The sequence below is a fragment of the Echinops telfairi genome, unplaced genomic scaffold (genome assembly GCF_000313985.2).
Source record: "Echinops telfairi isolate 266 unplaced genomic scaffold, ASM31398v2 ScPeMD7_23;HRSCAF=83, whole genome shotgun sequence".
In the NCBI taxonomy this organism is placed as follows: Eukaryota; Metazoa; Chordata; class Mammalia; order Afrosoricida; family Tenrecidae; genus Echinops; species Echinops telfairi.
Window position 1 is genome coordinate 16,485,438 of NW_022103920.1, and position 25,739 is coordinate 16,511,176.

The window sequence follows — 25,739 nt, forward strand, 5'->3', positions numbered from 1 at the left end:
TCTGTGTAATTAGGTTGACATTTAATTACGAGGTTGCTAGGCGGGGCAGGAAGAAGATGGGAACCAGGAGCCTGCCACGAGCCTTTCCAGCCGGGGTGACCACGGCTAAGGAGCTGGGGCGAGTGGGGCAGACGGGTGGGCTGGGACTCAGGCACAGTGTCCTGCACGGAGCTGAGGCGGGTAGGGGCGCTGGGGATCTGCCCCTCGGCGGGCCCAGGTCTGCCATCAGTCCAGGAGGCAGAACTCCGTCTCCTGCTGCCGCATGCTGGGTAAGAAGTACAGAGCCACAGCCGCGATGGCCAAGAACACCACGGGCTTCCACATCCCAAATATGTTCTGTGGGACAGAAGGAGAACTGTGAGTGCCCAGCCCCCGGCAGCTTCCCAAAGCCGGACAGCACCTCCCGACCAGGGCTGTGGAGACCCCTCAGGATCACTGTGGACCACCCCTTCTTCCCTCCCGCCTAACCGTTGGAGGTGATGAGGCCTCTTAGCCCTGCACCCAAGGTAGCTGAAACGCTATCTATATATAGATAGAAATAGTTTTATCTATCTAGCTAGCTAGCTATCATTTCCTGTGATTGCCTCAGTGCATGTCTCAGTATCTCCTGATGGGATAATAGGAATGCCAGTTCCTACACGTGGAGGAGGCAGGCTCGGGAGCCAAACCTCAGAGACCCTCCAAGTGGCCACCATGAGAAAGGGGCTGGCTGTCCTGTGGAGTCAGGCTCTTGGGAGAGTAGCAGCTCTGGCTTTATGGAGGAGAAAGGACCCTGGAACCAGTAAGGATGGGGGAGGGGGTGGGGTGGGGCAGATAAGGCATAGGAGAAGTGAAGGAAGTACGCCTGGGAGTCCAGGTCGATAGGGGACAGGACAGGGTCATGAAAACACCCTTTGTCGCCAGGTGTGTCCACTGACTCCATGGGGCGGGTGACCACCAGTGACTCCTGTCAGTTCCTGGGACCGTGGATGATGCCATCAGAAAGCACCCAAAGGAGCATCCTGTGGGGAACATGAAATCTTGGACAAGAACAAGCGCCCGCCCTCAGGGACACGAGTTCTTGTTAGGATGGAATCGGATTCCTGCAAAGACAACCATTGGCTCGGAAGCCATCGGACACCAGCTGGAGAGAGCAGACAGATGGGTTCAGGAGGGAGTGGATCTCATCAGAGCCAAGAAGGCCTTTGTTCCCAGGATGACTGACGTAAAGAGAGGGCCGTTGAGGCAGCTATTCAGAGCAACGGCAACCCTGAGGCCTGTGGCCCGCGGTGCTGAGAACAGAGGTGAGGAAATGGAGAGGCGTGCAGATAAGCCCGCGGTGTGAGAAAAATACGTAACTGCAGAGAGCTAGGCATGACATCGCTGTGCTCCGATGTTTCTGCCCTCGTGCGCACGGAAAGAAATGCCCGTCTGGTAACCTCACAGGAAGAGAGAGCTGAAAATCCCTAAAGGTCACTGGCTGCGCTTCGCACTGGGCAGAGGGAAAGTTCTAGACTGGCTGGGTGACGAGCTGAGCTGGGTGTCCCCAGGGGTAAGTCCTGCAGGACTTGGCTTGTCGGCTGGGTTCCTGAGCTGGTGGAGCAAGACGATGAGGCTGTGGGGCTTAGTCAAGGCGCGGGACCAGCTCTCCCACGGTGTGCTCACTCTGAGAGAGCACGGGCAGAAGAGTTGTGCCGCTTGCTGGACGACCTGTGGTTCGATGGCCCACAGTGGGGGTGAGGAGAGTCTAGAAGGCCTGCCCTGACCCTGCAGAGGCTCAGTCCTCACCTGTCACTTGGCTGAAGGTTGGAAGGTGGGCTTGGCCACCCCTGAGGGCGACTTGATACGGGCAGGGAAACAGCAGGCTCAGTCTCCAGGCCGAGACAGAAGGAGGCAACGTCACAGGTTAGGAGAATGGACAGTAGGTGATAGGATGAACGTCAAGAGGGATGAACGGGCATATTTCCACCTTTGGGTCAAGACAATCAACTGTGGGCAGCTCTCCGATGGAGCCTGGCTGAGCTCGAGTTAGCAAGAGGTTCCGTCCGGCCCGATGTTTTGGGGCCCTAACCCCACAGCGGGGTAGCTGTCTGGGAGCTCACAGAGGGAGGAGAGCAGGTACAGGGTGTGACCTCTGTCGATAAAAGCGTGCAGAGGGTCCACGGGAGAGACGGGAGAAAGGCTGGGAAGGGAGAACAAGGGGAATGGGGAATCAGAGATGAGAGGAAAAAGGAAGTGCTGAGAAGCCCGTTTCTCTTGCGCCAGCAGATGCTGGCACCTCACTCCCGTGGGGTGGGGGTGGGGGTGGGGAAGAAGAGCACGAGAAAGGAGCCCCAACAGGCCAAGAAGGAAGAGTTTGTCTTTCTAGAAGGCAGGGGGAATTCTGGGCTTCTACCTGAGACCATCAGCCACATGCTGTGTCCTGAATTCGGGCTCCTGTGGGCAGAGCATGTGACATGGACAGAGGTCAAGTGGGAGGCTGCCAGGAGGGTATCAGAATGCTTCCATCTCTGGCTGGGGAGAAGCCAACCTCAGAGGGAGCTGGCCTCCAGCACGGACAAACAGAGTCCCGCAAACGTTTCTCTTCTCGTGCTGATTTCTCCAAAGCCCTGAAGCTGAGAAGGTTTCGGTAGAAGGGGCAGAGCAGGGCAGGGGCTTCAGGCTCGTTTTCATCGGGGGTTGAAGGGCGGGTTGAGGCTGCCCTCAGACCGATGACCCTGAGGAGGGTTGTAGTTCTCCGGCCCTCTCTTCCCCACACCCACTGAGAGAGTGCGTGTGCAGCCTTCATGGGGTAGGGAGAGCTTGACTCTGGGCCAGAGAGAGCCCAGGCCAGACCAGCCTCGCAGACAACGGCCAGCACATTAGGAGAAGTCAGGCGGCTTTCAGCGCGGTAGCCATGCTAGGCTCAGCCTATCTTTCCCTGCTCTGGGCAGGCAGAGGCTCAAACCTTGTCTCTGGAAGCATCTGGCTCCCCGGGCACTACAAAGGCATGTGCAGGGATTCTATGGGTTTCGTGGGTGCCCGAGGGAAAGCCCAGGGCGATAACCCAACCTGATGCGCAGTGACAAAAGCAAGAAGCAAGGAGCAGAGAGGAAAGGGACCGGGGAGAGGCCAGGCCAACCGGCCACCCCCCTCTGTCCTTCAGGAAGAGAGGAAGCAGCGCCAGTACCTGTGTTAAGACGCCGTCTCCGCCCACCAGCACCAGAGCAAAGCCGATATGACCACCAGGCCTATGAGAGGCAGGGAGAAGATGGGGGGCTCGGGGGCAGGAGATGGCTGCAATGCATGGAACGGGTGGCCGGGTGGGGGTGAGAGGTGGCGGTGAAGCAAGACGTGGACACATGGATCCAACAGAGAATGAGGGTGATCAGACACGGGAGAGAGAGAGAGAGGAAGCGAGAGGTTAAAAAGCAGGTCAGCTTGAGCAGCGGTCCTTCTGCGAGGGCCCTACACGGGGCCCTGGTTCTTCCCACGGGCACCCATCAAAGATGCACCATGGATGGGTCAGGCAGTGCAGTGGAGCCCAGTTTCTTGCCTCTTGCCAAGCGCTTGGGGGCATGCACACCAGACCCTTCATGCAGGTGGGTGACTCTGGACGGGTGGAGCTCCAGAGAAGAGGTGGGGTGGCAGCGGCGGAAGGGCACGGCGTGTACGTGTCCTGGCTCACTCGGGAGCTGGTCTTGGGCCAAGCCACCGGGCCGCTCCCTTTGGTAAGCCCCATGTTCTGATCTGCTTCCCTCCCCTCCTCTGAGCACTTCGGGATCGGGTGCTGCAGTCGGCTAAGAGCCTCCCGTCGTTGGGAAAGCCAGTCAAAGCCAACCAGGGAGAGGGGCTGGTGCACGCTCTCCAGAGCGGGAATGGGAGCTGAGCTGCTAATGTCATGTACACGTCATGGCAGAAGAGGCGGGGCTGGGCCCCTGGTAGCTCTTCCTGAGAGATAACTCAAGGCGGCACTCAGTCAGCCTTGGGGTAGACCCCTGGAGTTCAAAGAAATACCGTGGTGGGCTGGGCTGGAGGGCGGCGGGGTTGATGCTGCTTGCTGAGGATGGGTTGCTTGCCATGGGGTTAACAGAGGGCTGACTGTCAACCTACCACCCGGGACTTGGTTTAGAGGGCAGACAAACACGCTTTAAAATGTTACCTGGAAAGTGACCCCACAAGTAGTCAAGCCCATCACAGAATCGGGGACCCCAGTGACTTCAACCAGGGTGGGGACGGAGCTGGCACGTACCCGTACAGATGGGCCAGTTGTTAACATACTGAAAGCACCTCTTCACGATCGGTAAACCACCCCTGCCATCCTGACACCTCTCCCAGGATATCACCCCCATGCCACACTGGCACAGATCCAACGACAAGGGACTGCGTAGACTGTGAATTATTCTGAATCTCTCCCTTGACCACCCCAAGGCTGGCCTCCTGTCGAGCCTGCGAAGAGATTTACCTCCCTCCCCTATACTCCTAACAATGACACTGATGACCAGAAGGTTTAAATCTAATAGGGCATGGAAGTAGAGCTGGCTGAGTGGCTTGCCCTGGGCGACAAGTGTGCCCCGAAAGCCCCACACTACCCATGTCCTTAGTGCAAGTCTAAGGAAGGGATGAGCAGATGCCCTGACGGGAGTAAGGCCGCCAGGGATACCATGGAAGAGGAGGGAGAGAGGATTCCAATGGCCTGCGTTGGCCAAGCGGCTTTGCCAGAAGGTTCCACAGCAAACTGACCTAGGCTTGCCTGAGAGAGCATGTTCTTGGGCCCCATCTCCAGCCATTCCCACTACCCCCAGCCCCCCACCCCGAGTGCACGCATCAGGACTCACACCTGCCCTCTCTCTCTCCGAGGGTGTTTGCTCTCTGGCACGGCACCTGGAGCACCTGAGCCCCACAGCCATTTCCCACCTGACCCAGCCTTTGACGTCAGTTACCTTTCTGTTCTCGGACATGCTGAGGGGGTTTTCCCCCGAGGCTTCGGGGCAAGCATTGTCCTCTTTGTTCTCCGGGTCAGTGAGCTCTTCCCTCTCCTCTGGATCCTCTATCGATCCCGCTTCGTCATCTGTTGTCTCACAGAGTTTATCCCAGGCCCTTTCCTTTTTCTCTTCCTCCTCTTCCTTGTTCCTTTCCTGCTCTTGTGGTAGCTCTTCTACTTCATTCTGGCTGGCCTTGTAGTATAATACCACCTCCAGACTCTGCAGGTGGGGGATGCAGGGGAGGTGGGGATGCTGCTAGCTAGGCATGGCCCTACCCTCTCATTCGTTCCCCACCTGCCACAGTGCCAGGGTGGAGCATGGTGCCCTGGGACTCTGAGCCACCCTTGTCTGAGCAGTCACCCTAGGATCTCTGGACCAACACATCGATTTGGTGATTAAGGGGTAGCCAATAGCGAGCAGAGATCAAGATTCTTGGTTCATACCTCAATGGTTACTTCCAGTCTTTGCATGGCAACACCCATCTTACCCAGTCCACGGCTACTTGGAACGCGTCCCCCACTCTTCCTAGATTTGGCTCTACGGGGCTCACAACCCAGGGAGAACAGAAGCCCCGGCAAAGGAGAGTCAGGGGTGGAACCAGTGGTTGAAGCTGGGGCTGTGGCACTGGGGACAGTCCCTCCAGTCTGTATCCCTTCCTGTGGCTTCACAGGAAAGGGGAGCACCCCTTATCTGCTCAAGTGAACCCCTTCAGATGCTCCAGGCATGCCACCTCACCTGGGAGCACTCCCTCCACTAAGAGAGGGAGAGGCATCTCCCAGGCCCTCCTCCACCTTGCTGCTGAGCTGGCCACCCAGGCCATACTCACGCTGTGGCTGTCCTCACACAGCTCCGGACTCGGCGGCTTACTCTTCTCCCCGCTGCCACTCTTGTTGGTGTTCTGATTGCAGTTCTTGCTTTGGAGGTCCGAGGAGGAGGAGCGCTTCTTCTCCTTGAGCTGGCGAAGCTCTTCTTGGCAGCACTGAAGTTGCCCCTCCAGCTGCTCCTGCACAGCCAACAGCCGCCCCTGCTCATCCATGCTGGCTTGGTACTGCAGCTGCAGGTCCCGCAGCTTGGTCTGCAGTTCTTTGATCTGTAGATGGTGGGGGCTGGTTACCAGCAGCCAGGCTGCCCCAGTGGTGGTGGCGGTTTGAGGCAGGGGGTGTCACTGCCTGGGATGGCTCCCAGCTCAAGCCTGCCCCAGGCACGGAGGCCAGGAACATTCGGACCAGAAGTCTGGGAAACAGACATCCAGGTTGCTGCTCCCTACTGTGAGGCCCCAGTGATTTCTAACCTAACCAGCAGTGACTACACTTTTCCGGGGGCCTCATGCGCAATGTCCCCCGCAGGGCTGCCTTCCGCCGTCCTTTGTTACGGGGCGCTTCCTTGACCACATCCACAGCTATGGGAAGACGGGCCAGCTAAGGGACTGTTGGATGCTCCTGGGCCTACGGGAGGTTACCCGAGCTCGAGGCAGAGTTGCTGGGACCCTGGCTCCCTACCCTGGTCCTGCCTGTCTTCGCAGACGGCAGCATATCGGGATGTCCTCAGCAGGCCCCGACGTGGACCAGTCTACACCCTCGGTGCCCAAACTTATTTGGGCTACCACCCCCTTTTCAGAAAATAAAAAAATCACTCCGTGTCCCACCCTGTCAACGAAAAGGCTTTACACCGTGGCCCACCATCCAGGATCAAGTGCAGGCATCTGCTTTCGCAGCCCCCCTGGGATCGTTCCAGCAGCCCCCACGGATGGAAGCAGCAAGTGATTCCAAGGGAGGACCCTCGTGCCCAGTCAGTCTCTGTGGCTGGGGTTCCACGGCTCAGCGGGTGGCCTCTGGGGATCACACCTCCATGGTCAGCCCCTCCCTGGGCCAGCGAGGGACCCTCCAACGACCTTGTAGCCAGGACCTCCTGCCCGCTTTCTCCTCTGAGCGGCTGCGCCCTCCTCTGGCTCTCGAGATTCCTAGAGGGCAGCCTGCCTCGGGCGAGCGAGCGAGCGGTTACCTCGTTCTTGTCGTTTGGGGGGGCAGCGGGCTTCACGGAGCCTTCCATGCACTCCACAAATTCCCTCTCGCGGGCATCTAGCTCCTCCTTCAGCGCCTTCTGCTTCTGCAGCAGCGCCATCAGCTCCTTCTGCAGCAGGCTGTGGTCCTCCTGGCTGACCTGGTACATGGCCTGTACCGCTTGCAGCTTGGTCAACACTTGGGCAACCATCTCCTCAAAGTGCTGTGGAGGGCGGGGCGGGGATGGGGCATGGGGTGGGGAGACTCTTTATTTCTTCCCAGAAGGAACACCGCCACAGTGTTGGCAAAAAGTCCCAAGTCTTAGGTAGGCCTCCATCCAGACAGGAGCTCCCCTTCTGGGTTGGTCAGAGGGGCTTGGGAAAGTGGCTTATAGCCAGCCATCGGGGTCAACTGCTGTACCCGTTCCCTACCTCCTCCTTGGGGCCTCCCTTGGGTGATCTGGCCGCCCTGACCTCTGGCCACCTGGCTGTCATTACCTCTAGATCTTCAGGCTCAGCAGTGTCATGGTCAAGGCTGCTGGTATAACTCTTTTGATAGGTGGCGCTGCTGCTGCTGCTGCTGCTGCTGCTGGCGTAGCTCTTCTTGTTGGAGAGCTCGCTACCATGGCTGCTGCTCTGGTAGCTCTTGGCGAAGCTCCCTTTGCTGCTCTCCTGCTCACTCGTGTAACTCTTGTTAAAGCTCTCAGCAGTCTCGACGAGGTTCTCAGGGGCAGGCAGGCTTTCGTAGCTCTTTTTGTAGGACTCAAGGCTCATCCTGATGGCCGGGGACTGGCTTTGAAGCAGGTGCATTTCTTCCAGGCAGAGCTGCAGGTCGGCCTGCAGCCGCTGGCGCTCCTCCAGGAGGCGGCCCTGCTCCTGCTGCAGCAGCTCCTGCTGGGCCTCCCCAGCCTCGTACAGTGCCTGCAGACCCTGCAGCTTCTCACTCAGCTCCTTGGACTGCCCAGCAGCGGGGGTGGGAAGGGCGGGAGACATGGGCGTTAAGCTCAGCCTGTTCTGCTGCTGCATCCCCGCACGCCCCCCAGGGGGGTGCTGACGTCAGAGCCCCCTCCTCCAGTGGAGAGCCGCACACCTACACTCCAGTTTCAGCCTGCGGGTACCTGCAGGTGCCAGGTGTGGACAATCTCCCGAGGGCTGCTGGCTCCTGTTTCTGCACTCTGGCCCACCCCCTTTCTCCTGGATCTACACTGAGTGGCCTCAGGGACACCCTGATCTCTGCCCTGCCCTCTTCTCAGTCAGGTATAGCCATGATCCTGACTTTTAGCGCATACTCCCATCTCCTGGGATGTGGGCGTACAAAGCCTTCCTTCCTCTGGGGAGGAAGATGTGGATCCCAGGTCTGAACCCCCTCTCCTGTACCCTAGCTCCACGCTGGCCGCTGGGTCCTCCGGCCCTGGCTTTTCAGTTGCTGATGGCCAGTGTGAGATCTGACGGCAGTTGAGGATACATTTTCTACCTGGTTCCTGGCCTCTGTGCTATGCAGACCTTTAGCCTGGATATCGGACGGCCCTGGAGGTCACACAGTTTGGGGACCTCCTGTCCACCCCGGTAAATAGTGGAATGACCAGTTTCTGCCTCAGCTGACTCTCTACCTGCTTTTCTGGGGCCACACTGAGCCGTAGATCAGGTTAGCCTTTAACTCCAGAGGACTTGCCAGGATACCTCTGCCCATGTGACCCCACAGGCCCGACCCCTTGCTGGTGTTGGAGAGCCTCCAGTTCTCTGTCTAACCTGCCCACCACACCCCCGATCTCTCACTGCCACCGCGGTTCCATAGATCGTGCAGCCAGTGCTAAGAACCCCACATGCTGGGGTTCCTTTCTCCGAGAGGACTGACTGGCTTCTGAGGTGCCGCAGGTAAGAGGCCCAAACCTGACCGGTTCTGCTTACTCAGGAGAAAAGGGTCCACCCAGACAGACCCTGACCGAGACGTCTTGATCATGATCTGTTGGAGGGACTGAGTCCAATGGCCCAGAGACTAAGGGCTTCTGGGCCCTCCCGGCTCCTGTCTAAGGGCTCAGAGCGCTTTTGTTGGGTGGGCCTCACGGGGAAGGTCCTTGGGTGCTTCAGAGGAACCCGTGGTGATCTTGGCTTGTGACGGGCAAGGGCTTTGGCCTTATCCTGAACTCTGACCCGTTCAGAGAGGGAGCACCCCTTTCCCTGCCTTGCAGTTGACCTCAGGAGGACGGCCTCCTGGGCTCGCACTGTGGTTACCTTGTGGGGATCGTACTTTGAGGACTTGGACCACCTGCAGTTCTTGGGCTTCTCCAACACCTCCTGGAAGCACAGCTCCCTGTGGAGCCCCAGCTCTTTGTGCAGCTTCGTTTGTTCCTCCAGCAGGGCCCTTTGATTCTGAAGCAGGGTCTTCTGGTCTCCCTGCATGCCTTGGCAGAGCAGCTGCAGCTCACAGAGGTCCTGCAGCTTCTGAAGCAGCTCCTGACTCTGTGAGGGAGAGCAGAGCCCAGGAGAGGGAGTGCGGTGGGGACCGACGGGGGGCAGGCCTCTGTTCTGGCCGGGGGGCCTCCTGCCTCCCTTTGGGGCCCGTCTGTCCCTTCTTCAGAGTCTAGCACGGCAATCTGGGGATGGGCAGTCTTTCAAGAGAGGCCTGCTAATGGAGTGGCAATCACTTGTGATGCCAGGTCGCACTGTCATTTAGAATTTACAAAGCGCTTGCCAAGACACTTCCTTCCCGAGGGAGACCAGAGCGAGAAACGTGTGTTCAGCTCACAAGCCCTCCGGAGAGCCACCCTGAGGGGCTGTCACTCTGCGCTGTGGTTTGGGGAGCCAGGGGAGGGAGGCCGGGCAGGAGTGCCCAGGCAATGGCAGGTGGGAACAGCCTTGGACCGCGGGTTACCTTCTGGACAAGCCCCGACTTGGGGAGGGGGAAGGTGAGCTGGTGCAGCTCTTCCTGCAGCTGGCCCTGCTCCTCCTGCAGCCGCCGCTGGTCCTCCAGGAGCTCGCACTGCTCCACCTGCAGCTGCCCCAGCTCCTTCTGGTTGGCCTTGTACTTCTCCTGCACCGCCCTCAGTTTGCACAGCTGCTCCTCACACTGCGGGCAGGGGGTGTGTGTTTGTGACTGGGAAGGATGCTCCCTGGTGCTGCGTGGTGCTGTGTGGCTGGCCGTGCGCTTCTGCACCCATGTGGCCTCCTGCCAGTCACTGGGGTCTCTGGGTGCCCACCCGTCCCGCCAGGTCAGGCCCAGATGCCAGGGTGGGGTGCGGAACCCCAGCTGGCGCTCTGTCTTTGGTATTTCTCCTACTACTCCCTTTGGAGGCCAGGTGAGTGGGGCATTCTCCCTGGCCCCCTCCTTTTTCTGGGGACCAGCTGGGCATGGTCGTGGTGGCTACTCCTCAGCCCCCACCGGCCTCTGGGCCCGACCAGCGCCCTGACTTTCACTCTGACGGCCCCACTGTTGTCATAATCAGCTCTTCAGTCTCTAGAAGTGACGAAGTAGCCCCAAGAATCCAGCCACCTCCATCTAGCACCAAAGCGCCCTCAAGGACAACTAGAAAAGCAGCCCCGGGGCCCTGGATCTGAGTGGTCGGGGTGGGGAAGAGGAGCCCGTGGACTGCTGAGATGGCCCACTTCTCCATCCCGTGACTTCTGAAGGCGCGGCCACTGCGTGCTTCTGTCGGAATGCGTGGAGCTCATGTGCCTGTTCTCCCATATGCTCCCCGACGTCTCTGTTTCCTATCCGCCACTGGGTGCGCTGCATGCCCAGCGCAAGGTAGCTCCCAATGGCTTGCATTTGACCCAAGACAGATTAGGAGCCAGGACTTGCTTGTCACTACCTCGAGTGATGACGGGCAGGAAGTGAGCTCAGAGTTGTGCTCTGGTCGAGAGAACTGACTACCCTGAAGTCACAGGCTCCATCTCTAGGCATGCCTCAGGAGACTGGCCCTCCTGGCTTCCATCAGGACCACGTGTGGTATGTGTGGTGTGTGTACCCATTTCACTTTCTGGCCATTGAGTCGATGCTGACTCACAGCAACTGTGCAGGACAGGGTCCAACTGTCCCCATGGGTTTCTGAGACTTTAAAGAGACTTCTACTCTTGACGGGAGTAGAAAGCCTCATCTTTCTCCCACAGAGCCACTGCTGGTTTTGAAGTGCTGACCAATGTGTATGCACTGCCAGGGTTCCCAGATGCCAACATAGTTCTACCGTCAGTGTAGGAATGCTACATACAGGGAGATCGCGGGTAAAGCCTTCGGGTGGGTGTTCAGACTGTGGTCTGGATGTTGTGACGTTCGAAGCCCAGGCCAAGGCCAAGGGTTCACCTCCCTCAGGTGAGCCGCCCACGGCTCAGCCTCTGCTCCAGCCGTGCTCACTCAGTTGTGGCGGAAGCCGATGTGACTTGGCCTCTTTGACCACGTGCTCCTGGGGAGCCCTCACCCCTCCGGTGACGATTACCTTCATGGGACATTTCCCCTTGTCCTCCGTAAGGCCCTGGGTGCTCTTGAGTTGCTGCAGCTCCCGCTGGCACTTCAAGAAGTCCTGCTCCAGCTGGTCGTACATGTGCTTCTGCTGCCCCTGCTCCTTCTTGCTGGTCTGGTACAGATGCTTCATTTCCTGGAGCTGGGCGCGCATCTCTCTGTTCTGGGGCCGGGAGGCAGGCCTGCCATCACCCAGGACTCCCTGTCCTCCCAGCCGGCGAAGGACCAAGGGATCTGACCCTGGACTTCTCAGCCCCGACTTCCTCCCCGTGGAGGCAGGGGAGTCCCCCCAGGGAGCCTCCTTGACAGGCTCCCACCTAGGTGGCCTGGGAGGCGGGGGAGGGAAAGGACTATCCGTCTAGAGGCTGGTTCTCTGATTTAAAATCAAAGGAAGCCGAGACCGACCGCCTTTCTGGACAGAATCCTGTCCGGCTGTGAGTGTCTCCTGCATCCGCCTCACCAGCGCACAACTCGTCCCCACTCCGGGCCCTTGGCGGGAGACTCTGCCTCGCCTCAAGCTCCTTTTACCTTCTCGTTGCTCTCTTGGAAGGAGGCCTCCATGTCCCGGAGGCGTTGCAGCTCGGCCTCGAGGGCCCCCAGGTCGTCCCGCAGCTGCCGCTGCACTTCCAGCAGCCTCTCTTTCTCATTCGTGAGGCTCTGGTACTGGTGCTGGAGCCTCTGGAGCCGGCACAGCAACTCCTGCGGGGAGGGGGCTCTGGGCAGTGCCTCCTGCCTCCCTCAGCCTTCTCTCCAGCTGGCCAGCCCTGCCCTGCACCAGCGGCAGCAGCGGCTCCTCTTCTGCCCTAATGTGGATGCTTCTCGACCTGAGGGTCTGCCTAGGTGAGGACTGGGGCTACTGCACCCCCCCTACTCGGAGTCCCCCTTTCCTGGAGCCTCAGGAGGGTGCTCTGGGCCCCTCACCTGCCCGCTCACCTCTGCTTGCCTGTTACCTTGTCGGCTGGGCTTTCTATGACCATGGGTTTCGCAACTCGGAGCTGCCGCAGCTCCGTCTGCAGTTGAAGCTGCACCTTCAGGAGCTCCTGGTGCTCTTCTTGGCTGGCATCGTACCTCTCCTGCAGGGCACAGAGCTTGGTCTTCAGCTCCTCGTTCTGCGGAGGGAGGTTGAGGCAAAGTGGTTACCCTGGCAGCCGCAGGCTCCCCCGGGCTGCCTGCCTTGCTCGCTGGCCCTCTTCTCAAACACGCTGCTCGACTGTCCTCATGTCGGTCCCTGGGGTCCAAGGGGAGAATCAGCTGCCGGGCCCCTTCCGCAGCACCCAGGGGGTAGGGTGGGGGGGGGGGCATGGCGGACCGCTGCCTTCCCCTGTCCGTCTGCCTGTCGATCTGTCCGTCCGTGTTTACCTGGGTGATGCTGTGGCATGTCTGGAATCGCAGCACCTCAGTCTGCGCGCACTTGAGCTCCTTCTGCAGCCGCCGATGCTCCTCCTCGCTGGCCCGGCGCTGGTGCTGCATCTCCTGCAGCTCACAGCAAAGCTCCTTGCACTGCGAGGAGACAGCCAGGCTGATGGGGGTGGGGAGGGTTGGGGTGGGGGTGGGGGCAGGCCTCAGGCTAGCGGGCACCCCCTCCAGGGGACCGTCCCCAGCTGGCCATCCATCCGGCGCGCTCCCATGTCTGCCCTGGGCCCCAGCCAAGGAGGCGTCCCAGCTAATGAGCAGCGGGTGGTGCAGGGGGGGGCGCCTACCTGCCCTCCGTGGGCGTGGCCCGGGCCTACCTTGCTCTTCATGCCCACCATCTGCTCCTCGGCGCCCAGCAGCCGCTGTCGCAGAAGCTGGGTCTCGGAATCAGGCTCAAGGAAGTCCATTTCTAACGTCTGCGACTCCACCGACGCCATCGACTTGAGCGTCTGGGACTCCAGCCACCTCTCGGTGGCCCGCCGTGTCCTGTAACACACAGGTCCAGGGCGGATTGCGAGGCGTCCCTGCCGGGCGTCCTCAGGCCCTCGCTGGGTCCAAGGCCTTCACTTCAGGCAAAAGTAGGGCCCGAGGGCTCAGGATTCCCGCCTCAAAGAAAGGTGTCTAAGAGGTGGCAGGAAAGGCCCTCAGCACTTCTGGCTGGCGCTGGGAGACCCTGGGAGCCAGCCCTGCTGGGCCTGCGGGGGCGGGGGGACCGGGGCCAGCCACCCCCAGCTCGGAGGCACGCTTCTGGGAGACTGCTCAGCTCTGCACCCACAATGAAGGACTTGCTTCTCATATCTCTGAACCAAAAGCTCACTGCCGACGGGTTGGTCCTGCCTCAGAGTGGCCCGACAGGTCAGAAGAGATGGGCCGCCTGGGGGATTTCCAAGGCTGTACTCTTCATGGAAGCAGGTAGTCATCTTTCTTCCATGCAAATGACTGACGTTTCGGTTCATGGCTGAGTGCTTAACTACTGTACCACCAGGGCTCCTTTAATAACACTCCACGCAGCTGTAGTGGTGCAGTGGTTATGTGTCGGGCTTCTAACTGCACGGGCAGCAGTTCAAAACCAGCAGCTGCTCCTCAGGAGCAGTCCTGCGGAGTTACAGTCTTGGAAACCCACAGGGGCAGCTCTACCTTGTCTAAGGGTCGCAATGAATTGGCAAGGACGTAGCTCCATGGCTGTGAGTTTGGCGTGGTGGTTATGTGTTGGGTTGCTAACCACAGCGGCCACAGTTTGAAACCACCAGCCACTCCGTGGGAGAAAAGGGAGGGTCTCTACTCCTGGGAAGAGTTGCAGTCTCGGGAACTCCCAGGGGCAGTTCTACCCTGTCCTATTGGGTCTCGATGAGCTGGCATCGACTGGCAGAGCAAACCAGAACTCAATGCCTAAAAGCTTTTTGGACTTACTCCACTCTGACCCTAAGACAATGGGTTGTCCCCGTCCATACTGCTTCTAGGCCTCTGTCTCCTGAGAGCCCCATGCGAGGTTCGGCTCCCCAAGAGCAGAGGGATGCAGGCTCTGCGGGCTTCTGTCCAAGGCTGAGCACCCGAGGGCCCTGCCGGCCTCCTCCTGGCTTACCGCTCACTTTCCAGGTTGGCAAGCTGTTCTGTCAGGCTGCTGTTGCTCTCCTTCAGGGCCTGGTACTCCTCGTTCAGGTACCGGCAGCGCTCCCGCAGCTGCTCCATTTCTTCTGCAGAGGACAAGCAGAGAGAGGTGAGCCCCAACTTCCCCGCCGAGAAATAGAGGGCAGAGGCAGTGCGGAGGGAGCATGTGCAGGGGGAGAGGAGGCAGGGCCCAGAACCTCTCACCCTGTGAGGGACATTCTCTTCACCCTCTCCCACATGGCTTTACCGTGTGCTCATCTTCAGAGCCCAAACCAAGGCTGGGACTTGAAATTGCCGCTTTGGAGGGTTTCAATTAAGGGCTTGGTTGGTTGTGGTGAAAGGCTTACTGAGCTGTTTCTGACGTCTTATGCCCTCATTGCAAAAACCTGAGAGCTGGAAACTGCCAGATGCCACACTGCCAGGCCTAGCTGCTCAGAGAGGACCCAGGCACTCGGGGAGTCCTTTGTCACCAGGCCGAATACACTGGCCTGGATGGGCCCAGGGATTCTTTCCAATGGTCTTTCATCTGCTAACCGAAAAACCCACTGCCACCAGACCCACATCTCGTCCTCATTCTAACACTGATACTGACAATGCTATCGGTATCTCAGGGACAGCCACTTGCTTTAGGAGCCCTGGTGGTAGAGTGGTTACACACTGGGCTGCAATCTGCAAGGTCAGCAGTTCAAAACCACCAGCCCCTCTGGGTAGGGGGTGGGTGGAGAAAGAGGAGGCTTTTTACTCCCATATTGGAAACCCACAGGGGCAGTTCTATCCTGTCCTACAGGATCACTGAGTCAGACTTGACTCGATAGTAGTGTGTGAGGACTTGCTTTAATTTGGACCCTTTACTTAGAACCTACCGTACCTGCCACAAGGCTCAACACCCTGAAGGGTACCTCGACTGTGTCCTCTATAGTCCTCGGGATGCTGAGATTGCCATGAGAGAGGGGAAGGAAACGAATCATGGAAACCAACCATGTGCTAAGCAAGCAACGTGGCCGCTTCCGCCTCACGTTCAGCTACTGTGCGAGTGCTTTTGACATGGTAGACATTGCATTCAACCCCATCCTACCCCTACCCCTACCCACGACTGGATGCCATGGAGTTGGCTCCAACTGGCAGGGACCTGACAGACAGAACAGAGCAGTTAGAGGTCCCCCGTGGACTGCCTCATGTGTCTCCTGCCGAGCCGGGTGACAAGAGGGACAGCCTGCCTTCCAGTTAGCAGCCCAATGCTCCCCCCACTGCGCCACCAGGTCTCCTAAACAGCCCTCTACGTTCTTTTATTTCTTTTTTTTCAAAACCATTTTGTTGGGAGTTAATACAGATACCATATGATTCCATAGTTCAAGCACATCAGGCAGTGTTCGGTATTGCACAATTGCTGCCACACGCAGTTTCAGAGCATCTCTTTCTTTTTGAATTCCTTGCTATCAGCTCCCCTTTACTCCTCCACCCTCCCCTACTGTACACCCCACCCCGCCCCGCCCCCGGAACCCTTATTCTATTTGCTGTCTCTGTAGGTTCATCAATCCTGGGTTTCATACATTGAGAACCAGAAAAACATGTAACAAAAATTCAACATATAACAAAATACACAATACATCAGATATACAATCCAATATAAAAACACACAGAGAAAATGCTGACAACCAGATCAGGCCCAACATGTATCAAGGCCAAGGTTAACCATTCGGGTCAGGTTTATCATTTTGATCTCCTATAGGCATCTCTCCAATACTCTCTGTTGCCCCTCTAAGGTTTTAAAATATAGATGTTTTATTTTAGAAGAGTTTTTGGTTTCTGGGAGAGTTCCCATCCTAGTCTTGATGTTTGACATTCTATGTGCCTGGGTGCATGTGGCCCACCCAAGGACTCTGACACTGGTACTTCATGATCCACCCAGATCCACTCTTGTCTTCATCTGGATTTCACACCATCTTCCCAAATGTCCTTGTCCTGTTCCCGAATCCCACCAGCAGTGGCCTTTCATGCAAGAAATCACTTGACAGGTAAAGACTAGCCTACAGCCTCAGAAACTGAGGCTCAGCACGCTGCCAACCAGTAGATGTTCATCCTGCTAATTAGTGGAGCGGGCACTGAGCTGGGTCTTGAACTTGGCTGAGGCCTTCCCACTGTGCTAGGCTGCCTCTCCTAGCCCCACCAGTCCACAGGCTCCAGGCAGCTGGGAAAATGTGCGCTGCTTGGATGACTTCATCCACAGCCTCGGCTTGGCCTAGCCTAAATAGGCCTCCATTATCCCCAGATCATCAATCTAGCGTCAGAATAAAGGCAAGCTCTCCAACATCATGAGTCCTAGCAACTAGCCGGAGCCTCTCCGTCTGAACAGAGCCAACCCTTTGAGTGCCCATGCGTTACTCAAAATAACACGCTCCCTCTCCAGCTGGCCTGTGCTCGCATTTGATGCTCCCCGATGCGTCTACTTCGGCGAGAACGAAGGGAGCCTAAGAAGTGGGGCACAGGGCTGGAGGCCCACCATCCAGCAGTCTGGGAAAAGGGCCATGTGCCAGAGCTGCAAGCAGGTTCCTGAGGTGAAAGGCCCCTCTGGTCCCTCTTCTGGGAACTGGAAACTTACCCGGAAAGGACGCTCACGCAGTCAAAGAAACAGCCTGCTGAGGAAGCCTGGGTTCCCAGGCTGTTCCACCTGCAGCCACCAAGTGGCATCTGGGTGAGTGGGCCCCTTCACAGACTTACGTTCAACCTGGGTGTTTTTTTGTTTGGGTTGGTTTTTGCCTTCTAGAAGATTCTATCCAAGGGCCGAACAAACCACCGTCAGCGAAGGGCAGGTGGAGCTGGCGCAGGGCAGGCCTCCTACCTTGCAGGTCGCAGAGCTCAGAGGCCGTGAGGCTTTGGGAAGTGTCCGGGGAGGAGCCCTTCATGTCCATTTCGGCGCGCAGTGACGCGATCTCCACCTCGTACTCCCCGCGCATGCGCTCCATGTCGTCCAGCTCCACCTGCATCCGCAGCAGGTCCTCCTGCAGGGAGGCCAGGTCGCTCTCATGCTCCGTGGCAGAGTCCTCCGCCGCTTGCCGCAGAGTGCGGATCTCCGTGTGGGCCAAACGCAGCTCCTGCTCGATGTCCTTCAGCTCAGTATCCTTCTCCCGCTCGAGCAGGGCGATCTCCTCGCGGAGGGACCGCAGCTCACCTGGAGAAGGGAGGTCCAGGTCAGAAGGCTGCATCGCAACCCAACCCCCTGCTTCCAGCCCCAGGGAGGAGCAGCCTCCTCGGGAAGTGAAGGGAACCCCAGCGGGAGTAGAAACTACTCGAAGTACTGCCAACAAAAAGTATAAGCTAGGGGCTTGTCGGACAGTTAAAATGCCAAACCTAATTTTACAGTAATTCGCTGGTGATGTCCTGAATCTTTGCAATAAACTCGCAGATTCCAGAAACATACAAGGAGGGACAGAAAGGAGGAGGGATGGAAACCGGAAGCTCTGGCAGGAAGTGGGATGGCGTTGAGAGGGTTGCAATGGAGGAGCTGACTCCGATAGTATATGAATTACTGAGTGTGATGTGCTGTCCAGAGCACTGATGTTCTCTGAAAACCTTCCCCTAACTTTACAAAAGGCCTTTTGTTTCGTTTTTTAAGTGGCAGATCTATCGAGAAGATATGACAAGATGTCCATGGCTGTCTAACTAGAAAGAAACAAGCTGGAAAAATATATAGTCTCATTTTAAAAATATTAGATCTAGTGTATGTATCGACTGAAAGATACAAGGAGACAGAGCAGTCTCAAGTGATCCATGCCCCAAACCATGACCAGTGGCTGCTTCTGAGAAGTATCCTGGGCTTTAACTTCTACATCGCATATACCTGTGTTTGACTTTTCACCACATGCTAACAACATGTTATAAGTCATGATTATTTTCTAAGTTATGGAGGGACTATGTCAGAGCGTAGAAGTCTCCAAATTTGTGGATCTGCTCGGGGCCACTGAGCCCAGGTGCCCATCTGGGATCCGAGGAACAGAGAAAGTACAGTAAAGGCAACTGAGCTCAGGCATAATGCAGCTCAGCAAACATTTGCTGTCGGTATGCATGTCTCAGGCACAGGAGGAAGGCTTATTAACTATCTGCGACAAGCAGATGACGCAGCCTCGCTGCTGAAAGCAAGGAGGACTTGAAGTCCTTGCTGACGAAGAACTGCAACTTCACGTGGAGCATAATGCAGTGTAAAGAAAACCCAAATCCTCCAGCTGGACCAGCGGACAACATCACGACAAACAGAGAAAAGACGGAAGTTGTCAAAGATTTCATTTTGCTTAGCTCCACAGTCAATGCTCATGGAAGCAGCAGTTAAGAGATCCAACAGAACCAGGAAGGTTGTGGGGGTGGTAATTTGGAGGAGATTCAAGCTCCAGCCAGGATGATCGAGGTGGCTTGCAACAACCGTTTGGGGAAGAAGGTCCGCGTCAAATGCAACATGGATGACACCATCGGGGGTCTTATGACGCTGATTGCAGCCCAAACTGGCACCCGTTGGAACAAGATCGTCCTTAAGAAGTGGTACACTGGTATGGATGCTTGTTTTTCATAACTCAACATTAATAAAAACTAAGATGCTTCTTAACAACAACAACAACAAAGAAATCCAATAATGTAAAGTTTGCTGCACAAGATCGCATTAAAGTACTGAAGAGCAGAGGTGTCACTTTGAAAGCTAAGGTGTGCCTGGTCCAGGCCAGACCATTTTCCTTGGCTTCATATGCGTGTGAAAGTTGGAGAATGAATTCGGAAGACCACAGAAGAATCGATACCTTTGAACTGTGGTGCTGGTGGAGAATATCAAAAGTACCACAGACTGCAATCTGTCTTGGAAGAAGTATGTCCAGGATGCTGCTTAGAAGCGAAGATGGTGAGACCTTGTCTCACAAACTGTGGACATGTGATCAGGAGGGAACAGTCCCTAAAAAAGGCTATCACGCTTGATAAAGTGGAGGGGCCGTGAAAAAGAAGCAGACAGTCAAGAGATGGCTTGAGGCAGTGGCTGCCACAAGGAGCTCCAACACAACAATTGTGTGCAGATTGAGTGGGACCAGCGGTGCTTTGTTCTGCTGTACGCAGGGCCCCTGTGAGTTGGAACTGACTTGTGGATAGAATTCAATGTTTGGTTTTCTTAAAGCTAGAATAGAGCACAGACTTGAGAAGCCAATTGTGGACAGATTGCGGACATGCAAGTGCTGCGTGGACACGGGGCTTCAGGGAAGATCTCTTGTCCTTCTCTCTTTAGCTCACACGCGAACTTCCAGGCACATCTGTTGCCCATCCTTTCTGTTCCAGAATATTCCTAGCTGCCTCCACTCTCTGGTTCAGACAGCGGTACTTATTGATCATCCGCTCAGTGTCACGTCTGAGCTTGTCACTCCACTTGGATTCTCAGACTTCCTAGTTCCAATCCTCACTCGACCCCAAGGAGCCCTGGGACACAGAGGGTTAAGCTAACTGCAAAATATGCAATTCAAACCCACCAGTCAATTGGGAGAAAGATGAAGCTAGCAGCTCTCACTGACTTTCCCACCCCAAGGAGCAGTTCTGCTCTGCCTTACAGGGTCACCAACAGCCGGCTTTCTCCCCACTGTCGGGCACCACGCTGTGACCAAGACAGAGCTGATCACGCTCTTGGAACTTAGTCAAAATGAGTCAACTACTATTAAGATAAAGGTCACAGAACCTAGGGTGGCCTTTCTGTGGGGAGCGGGCCAGCATCCACTTCCCTGACACTCACTTGATCTTAGATTCAAATCGTTCTCAGGTTCTCTGAAGTCTGGTTCCTAGAAATTGGCCTTGTCTGGGGAGTGCTCAGAGGCCTAGCCAGGGTGGTGTAGTTGTTATGTGGTTATGTGTTGGGCTGCAAATGCAAGGTCAGCAGTTTGAAACCAGCCGCAGCTCCGTGGGAGGGGAAAGACTGGGTTTTCTACTCTTTATGGCAGTGATTTGATTTTGGGGTTTTGATTGGGGAAAGGAGGAAGGGGCAAGTCTGGTGGGAGGGTGTCCACTCAGCCTGGGCAGGCACTTCATTGGGAACGGGGGCGGGGTTTGGGGGACCGAGGGCGGTGCCTATCCGAAAGCCGGAGGGGGCGGGCTCTGGCTGGGGGTTGGCATGGCCGACCAAGCTGGGCCGCCGGTTGACAGTGGGGCTGGGGCCGTCGGGGCGGGGGCGAGGGCGCGCGCGTCGGCTTGCCGGCCTTATAAGTCGAGATCCTCACTCACTGGTTATAGCCTCCATCTCTTCGGCCCCCCACAAGCTGTCTTCCTGGGGGGCCTCCCGCCGACCGGCCGGTCCCGGCCCCCCGAGGGGCTGTGGGCGGCCGGAACCGCCTAGCAACACCCGCTGCCTCTGGATGCGCGCGCGCCCCCTCCCGGCGGAAACGGGCAAAGCGCGTGCGCGCGGACAGCCAGAGCGCCTCCTTCACCAGCCCCCCCCCCTGGGGCGGACCAGGTGGTGGTGGGGGGGCTCTCATCCTAGAAGCCACCCCACTGAGTAGGAGCCGTCCACGGACTTTTCTCAGGTGATGCACCTCCGCGTACACTCTGACTCCCCCTCTACTTGAAGAAATGCCCTTTGTCCCAGCCAAGGATCTTGCCTTTTCTGGTCTAGAGGTGCACACAAGAGCTAGCTAGTCTTGCTCACTTTAAAAAGACAAGGCTCTCCCGGGGCCACACCTTCCTCCTTCCCAGCTTCTCTCTCCTGGAAGCACTCTCTGCTCCTGACTTCAGGGGCTTCATCCCCACGCCTGTCTATTCCGTTTCTTCTTCTGTACTGGACCTCAGTGTGCCGGGGTGTCCCAGAGCCAGAGTCCTTTCTCCCCACTTCCTCCACCTCTCCCCGCCATCTCCCCTCAATCCTAATCCATCTCTACTCTGACAACCAAAATTGTATCTCCAGCCCTGCTTCCTCCCCTCTCTTGGGTTCAGACAGAGTGAGCTGCCTTCCTGCCATGTTGACTTGGTCTCTGATCTTCCAACTCAATTAGATAACTCACTGCCATTGAGCCAATGCCAATCCATAGCGATCCTTATAGGATGGGGCAGAACTGCCCCTGTGAGTTTCTGAGACAGGAACTCTTTATGGGCGTAGAAAACTCCGTCTTTCTCCCGAGGAGTGACTGGTGGTTCCGAACTGCTAACCTTGCGATGAACAGCCCAGCGTGTAACCACTATGTCATCAGGGCCCCTCAACAATTAGATAGCTATTCCTAATGACTCCCTTAGCAGCCCAGAAAAGCCCCATCTCACTCTATCCAGATTGTATCAGATTATTTTCATAACATTTATTGTCACCTGAGCTGGTATCGTTGTTTATCCATTTATTTTCTGCCTCTTCCCGGTAAACACACTCTTCATTCCCGTGGGGATCTGATCTGTCCTGTCCATGGCTGGTCTTCCAAGCACATCTAAAAAAAACTCACTGCCTTGGAGCCAATTCTGACTCCGAGTGACCTTATAGGACAGGGTTGAACTGCCCCTGTGGCTAGTCGGTTTGAACTGCAGACATTGAGGTTAGCAGTCCAACTCATAACCCACTACACCACCAGGGTCCCCTCAAGCATACAGCCATTCACTAAAGGGCCGATAAACAAATGAATGTAACCCATCTGGAAGCCCCAGGTGAGAAACTGAGTCTCAGAAAAATACAAGTGGCTTTTCCAAGATCATCAAGCTTATTATCGGCAGAGCTGAGCCCAGGAATCTAGGGGACCTGAGGCCAGTGCCGTCTCTCTCTCTTCCCTCCCTCCTTCTCTTTGAGTCCCCACAAAGGCAGATTGTCATACCACCTGTGCTCACATCCTCCCCCTTCCCGTCGCCTCCCCAGGCCTCCTTCCTGGCCTGCCTTTCTTTTCCCATTTATACTTCACTTTGGGCTTGATCTCATTTCTCTCTGGAGAGGCCCAGCTGTTTTCTAGGACAGCTCCCCCAAACCTTCCGGAAGCCCACAGAACTCATCAAAGCTGCCCCTGGATTTGGTGATGTGGTTGAATGCAGAACGCCTATCTTGCTGCTTCCCAGAGACAAAGGGCCGTGGGTGTCAGAAGGAAAGAATTCTGGGCCACAGGCTCAGGGCCCCCAGGCCCTGTTCCCCTTAAACAAACACAGATGCCCCTTTAGTCACTTAGCACTGGCTCACTGCCCTTTTCCATGGTGCCTTTGGTGGGACAGGAGAAGAGAACTGGCCTGGAATCGAACCTTGATCTCCCACCGCTGGCATGGTTCTCTGGGCACTCAAGTGGAGGGAAGAGGAGGCCGGGGAAAGAAAGAAGAGAGGCGGTGAGATGAAAGGGCAAGAAGGGGGAGGAAAGGATGGAAGAATCAGCTAGAGATGCCAAGAAGATAAGGGAAGTAGGGAAAGAGGAGAGGAGACAAAAATGGAAAGGAAGAGACAAGACTGGAGTACTGAATTGGGTTGTTTCTTTCAGCCGTAGTCAGTCAAATCCTTAGAAACAAGTACTCAGCTGCTCACTTTCCCTCCAGCCCTGTTGTTGTTCTACGTGACCCACCCCCTTCGACCAAATAGAACTGTCCTCTAGGGTGTCTGGAGGCAGAGCACCAGGCTTCTTGTTGAGGAACTGGGGATGGCTCGGATGCGTTGAGCCTGCGGTTAGCATCTGGGTGCCTCACTCCTGTGTGCAGGGTCCCGGGCCGGCCCGGAGTTACCTTGCAGCTGCTGGATCTGCTTGGTGAACAGCTCGGCCTGCTGGGCGCTGGCCAGCCGCTCATCCTCCAGGAGCCCTGTAGGGGAGGGAGCCCAGTCAGGCCTGGGAGTCCGGGGCAGAGCCCTCAGGCCCAGGCCCCAGGAGTCACCGGCTCTCACCTTGCAGCTCCAGGGAGTCATCCTCATGCTGCCCTGCCAGTTCCCGAGTCTCCTCCAGTTCTGCCACCAGCTGCAGCACCTGCGCCCTCAGCTCGTCCAGCTCCGTCTCGGTGAGGCTCAGGCCCCGGTGCTTGCCGAGGGACAGGGAGCCCGTGCTGCCACCCTTCTGCACAGATTCTTCCTCCTCTTCTACCTCTTCTTCCCCCTCCTCCTCCTCCTCCTCATAGAGAGCTGGGAGTAACACCTCCCCTAGGAGAGACATCCACCCCACAGGGGGTCAGGGCCGGGTTCTTCCTGGCCCGACAAGGCACTGCCAAGGGCAAAGATGGTCTAATAGTGCCACCTGGTGTCCCCTGAGAAGCTCCTGGCAGGACCTGCACTGGTGACAAGTCAGGTATGAGTGTCAAGTGTGGAGACAGCCCTCTGCCCAATACTGCACTCAGTGGCCCCCTAATACTGTCATCCATGGGAAGCTGGCACGAGGATGCCTGCTTCTTCTAGACCTGGCCTCTGGGGATCAGGCCAAGAGGTCAAGCGAAGTGGCCAGCCATCAGACATCAGACTTCAGGCCAAATGGGCCAGGGTTTAGTTTGGGGGTGGGTGGGTAAAAACTAGCCACTCCGTGGTAAGAAAGGAGACATGTTGGCCTAGTGGGCTGTGTGTCGAGCGCCCACTGCGAGTTAGCAGTTTGAAACCACCAGCTGCTCCACAAGAGAAAGACAGGGCTTTCTACTCCCACAGAGAGCCAGTGTTGGAAACTCACAGGGCCCGTTCTACCCTGACCTGTAGTTGGCAGTGATTTGTTGTATGTTGGGTGGGCTGGAAAAGTCAGTAGTGGAAGAATGGAGCTTAAGCTAAAAAAGAATGGGGCGTGTGTGTATTCACATTAAGAAAGGATTGCGTGTCAATAGGTAAATAGAGAATGTCGAACGCGATGGTTCTAAATGCTTTTCTGGATGCACACTGCAGCCCTTGCGGAGGCATATTAACAAACAGCCTTTTGAAGTGTCCAACCAGGTCCTTCTTCCACTCCCTGCTCCGTGTCATGAGGTCGCTCTTCCCTGCCTGAGTGTTCCCGGGGCCCGGCCTGCTGGCCACATGGTGGTGTTCAGGGAAAATCTTAGGTCAGACTTGAATGCAACAGAAAATCTGGCCACTTTCCTGTGTTCAGAAATGGGGTGTGCCTGCCCCAGCCTCCGGCTGGTGAGCATCCCTCCTTACTGCAATGCAGCTTCCCTAAATAGCAAACTCTTCTCTGCATGGCCCCTGCTTGTGCTTTATTTTAAATCCGGACTCTCTGGCCTTAGATCTGCCAATATCCAAAGCTCCAGGTGCATCTGGGGCCCCTCGTCCCATCTGTCCTCATGAGAGGAGTAGTGCTGTCCACACCGAGTCTGCAGAGGGGTCGGGGACACTTCGCAGGAAGGCCTGAAAACAGACCAGCAGCCTTCCAGAGGGGAATGGGCTGGCAGCCGCTGCCAAGTCACACGGTTGTGGTAGGGACCCGTGAGAGGAGGCTGGCCTTAAGTGGCCCAGCTCAGGCCGCCCTTGTAGGCAGTAAGATCCTAGAGAGGACCCAAGCCACGGGCACCATGAAGTACACTAGACTGGCAGTGCACAGGCCCCCAGCCCTGCCCTTTAGAAGAGTCCTTTGGGGTCTGGGTCAGTGAGAGCAGTCCCCTGCCACAAGGCCTCTCTGTCTGTCTGGTAGCTCCCCGGGGGCACATAACCTGGTCCCATGGGACCTGCCTGGAGCCCCAAGGGGTGCCCCCCCCCACCTCCCCAGGGAAGGGTGGGCTCAGACCAGGGAGGAGGGGCAGTAATGAACAGAGGGGAGGTCTGTGTCCTGAGGCCCAGCTGGGGGGTGGGGTGGCATGAGGGGTCAGAGGAAGGAAGACAGATGGCAAGTGCATTTGGGGAGACTCACCCTCCATAGCTTGCATCCCCCGCCGTTCCAGGGAACCCCAACGCTGGCCTTTCTTCCTCTCGCATCCCTCAGAGGACTCGTAGGAGCCCAGCGTGGTCACCGTGGCCCCTGTGAGTGGGGGAAGGAGTGGGTGGGGGTTGCCCCGGCCGCTGGGGGCTGGGCTGGGCCCAGAAATTTTTAGCCCCAGAGGAAGCCCCTGACTTTATCTGCCACCATCAGCGCCCAAGTTCCGGGCGCCTGGGCCCGCACTGATAAAAGAAAGGCGTGTCTATTTAGCCGGCAGGGAAGGGGTAGCCTGGGATGAGAGGGTGGGGCGGCTGGGGAAGGGGCAGCAGGTGAGGGAAGCTGGAGAAAGGGCTGGACCGTGGTCAGCCCTCCATTCTCCTTCCGGACCTCGCTCTCCCCGCACCTCCCCACTCCCAGGTCCAGGAGCCTCCGGGCCGGGGCAGGTGCGCAGGGGATGCAGGCTCCCACGGCAGGCAGATGGGGCTCTTGGGAGGGTGCGGTTGGGGTGGGGAAGACGGAGGCAGGCCCGGCGGGGGGGCGCCCTACAAGGCGCAGGG

At 57.2% G+C, this 25,739-nt stretch overlaps 1 protein-coding gene across 12 annotated transcripts; it reads right to left on the bottom strand.

Annotated features, from left to right (window-relative positions):
• CCDC136 (coiled-coil domain containing 136) lies at window positions 1–25,338 on the bottom strand. Of its 12 annotated transcripts, XM_045288762.1 has the most exons (18): window positions 25,177–25,279; window positions 23,250–23,498; window positions 23,093–23,167; window positions 17,256–17,585; window positions 14,391–14,502; window positions 13,126–13,294; window positions 12,755–12,895; window positions 12,346–12,504; window positions 11,924–12,094; window positions 11,373–11,558; window positions 9,815–10,009; window positions 9,175–9,402; window positions 7,441–7,899; window positions 6,945–7,166; window positions 5,770–6,033; window positions 4,902–5,162; window positions 3,149–3,255; window positions 252–336 (listed from the first exon to the last, which is right to left on the bottom strand). In XM_045288762.1, exons 1-17 carry the CDS (start codon window positions 25,190–25,192, stop codon window positions 3,154–3,156), a joined length of 3,339 nt encoding a protein of 1,112 aa, XP_045144697.1. In that variant the 5' UTR covers window positions 25,193–25,279; the 3' UTR covers window positions 252–336; window positions 3,149–3,153. The 12 variants fall into 12 exon arrangements, with proteins under 12 accessions (XP_045144698.1, XP_045144699.1, XP_045144700.1 ...); XM_045288763.1 differs by lacking the exon at window positions 3,149–3,255 and having other exon boundaries at window positions 1–336; window positions 25,177–25,338; XM_045288764.1 differs by lacking the exons at window positions 3,149–3,255; window positions 6,945–7,166; window positions 7,441–7,899 and having other exon boundaries at window positions 1–336.
• Between the last annotated feature and the right edge of the window lie 401 nt (window positions 25,339–25,739).

Coding starts and splice junctions, on each gene's coding strand:
- CCDC136 (XM_045288763.1), bottom strand. Junction 23,168..23,249: donor TGACTCCCTGGAGCTGCAAG/GTGAGAGCCGGT, acceptor CCTCCCCTACAG/GGCTCCTGGAGGATGAGCGG. Junction 7,167..7,440: donor CTGAGCCTGAAGATCTAGAG/GTAATGACAGCC, acceptor CGCCCTCCACAG/CACTTTGAGGAGATGGTTGC.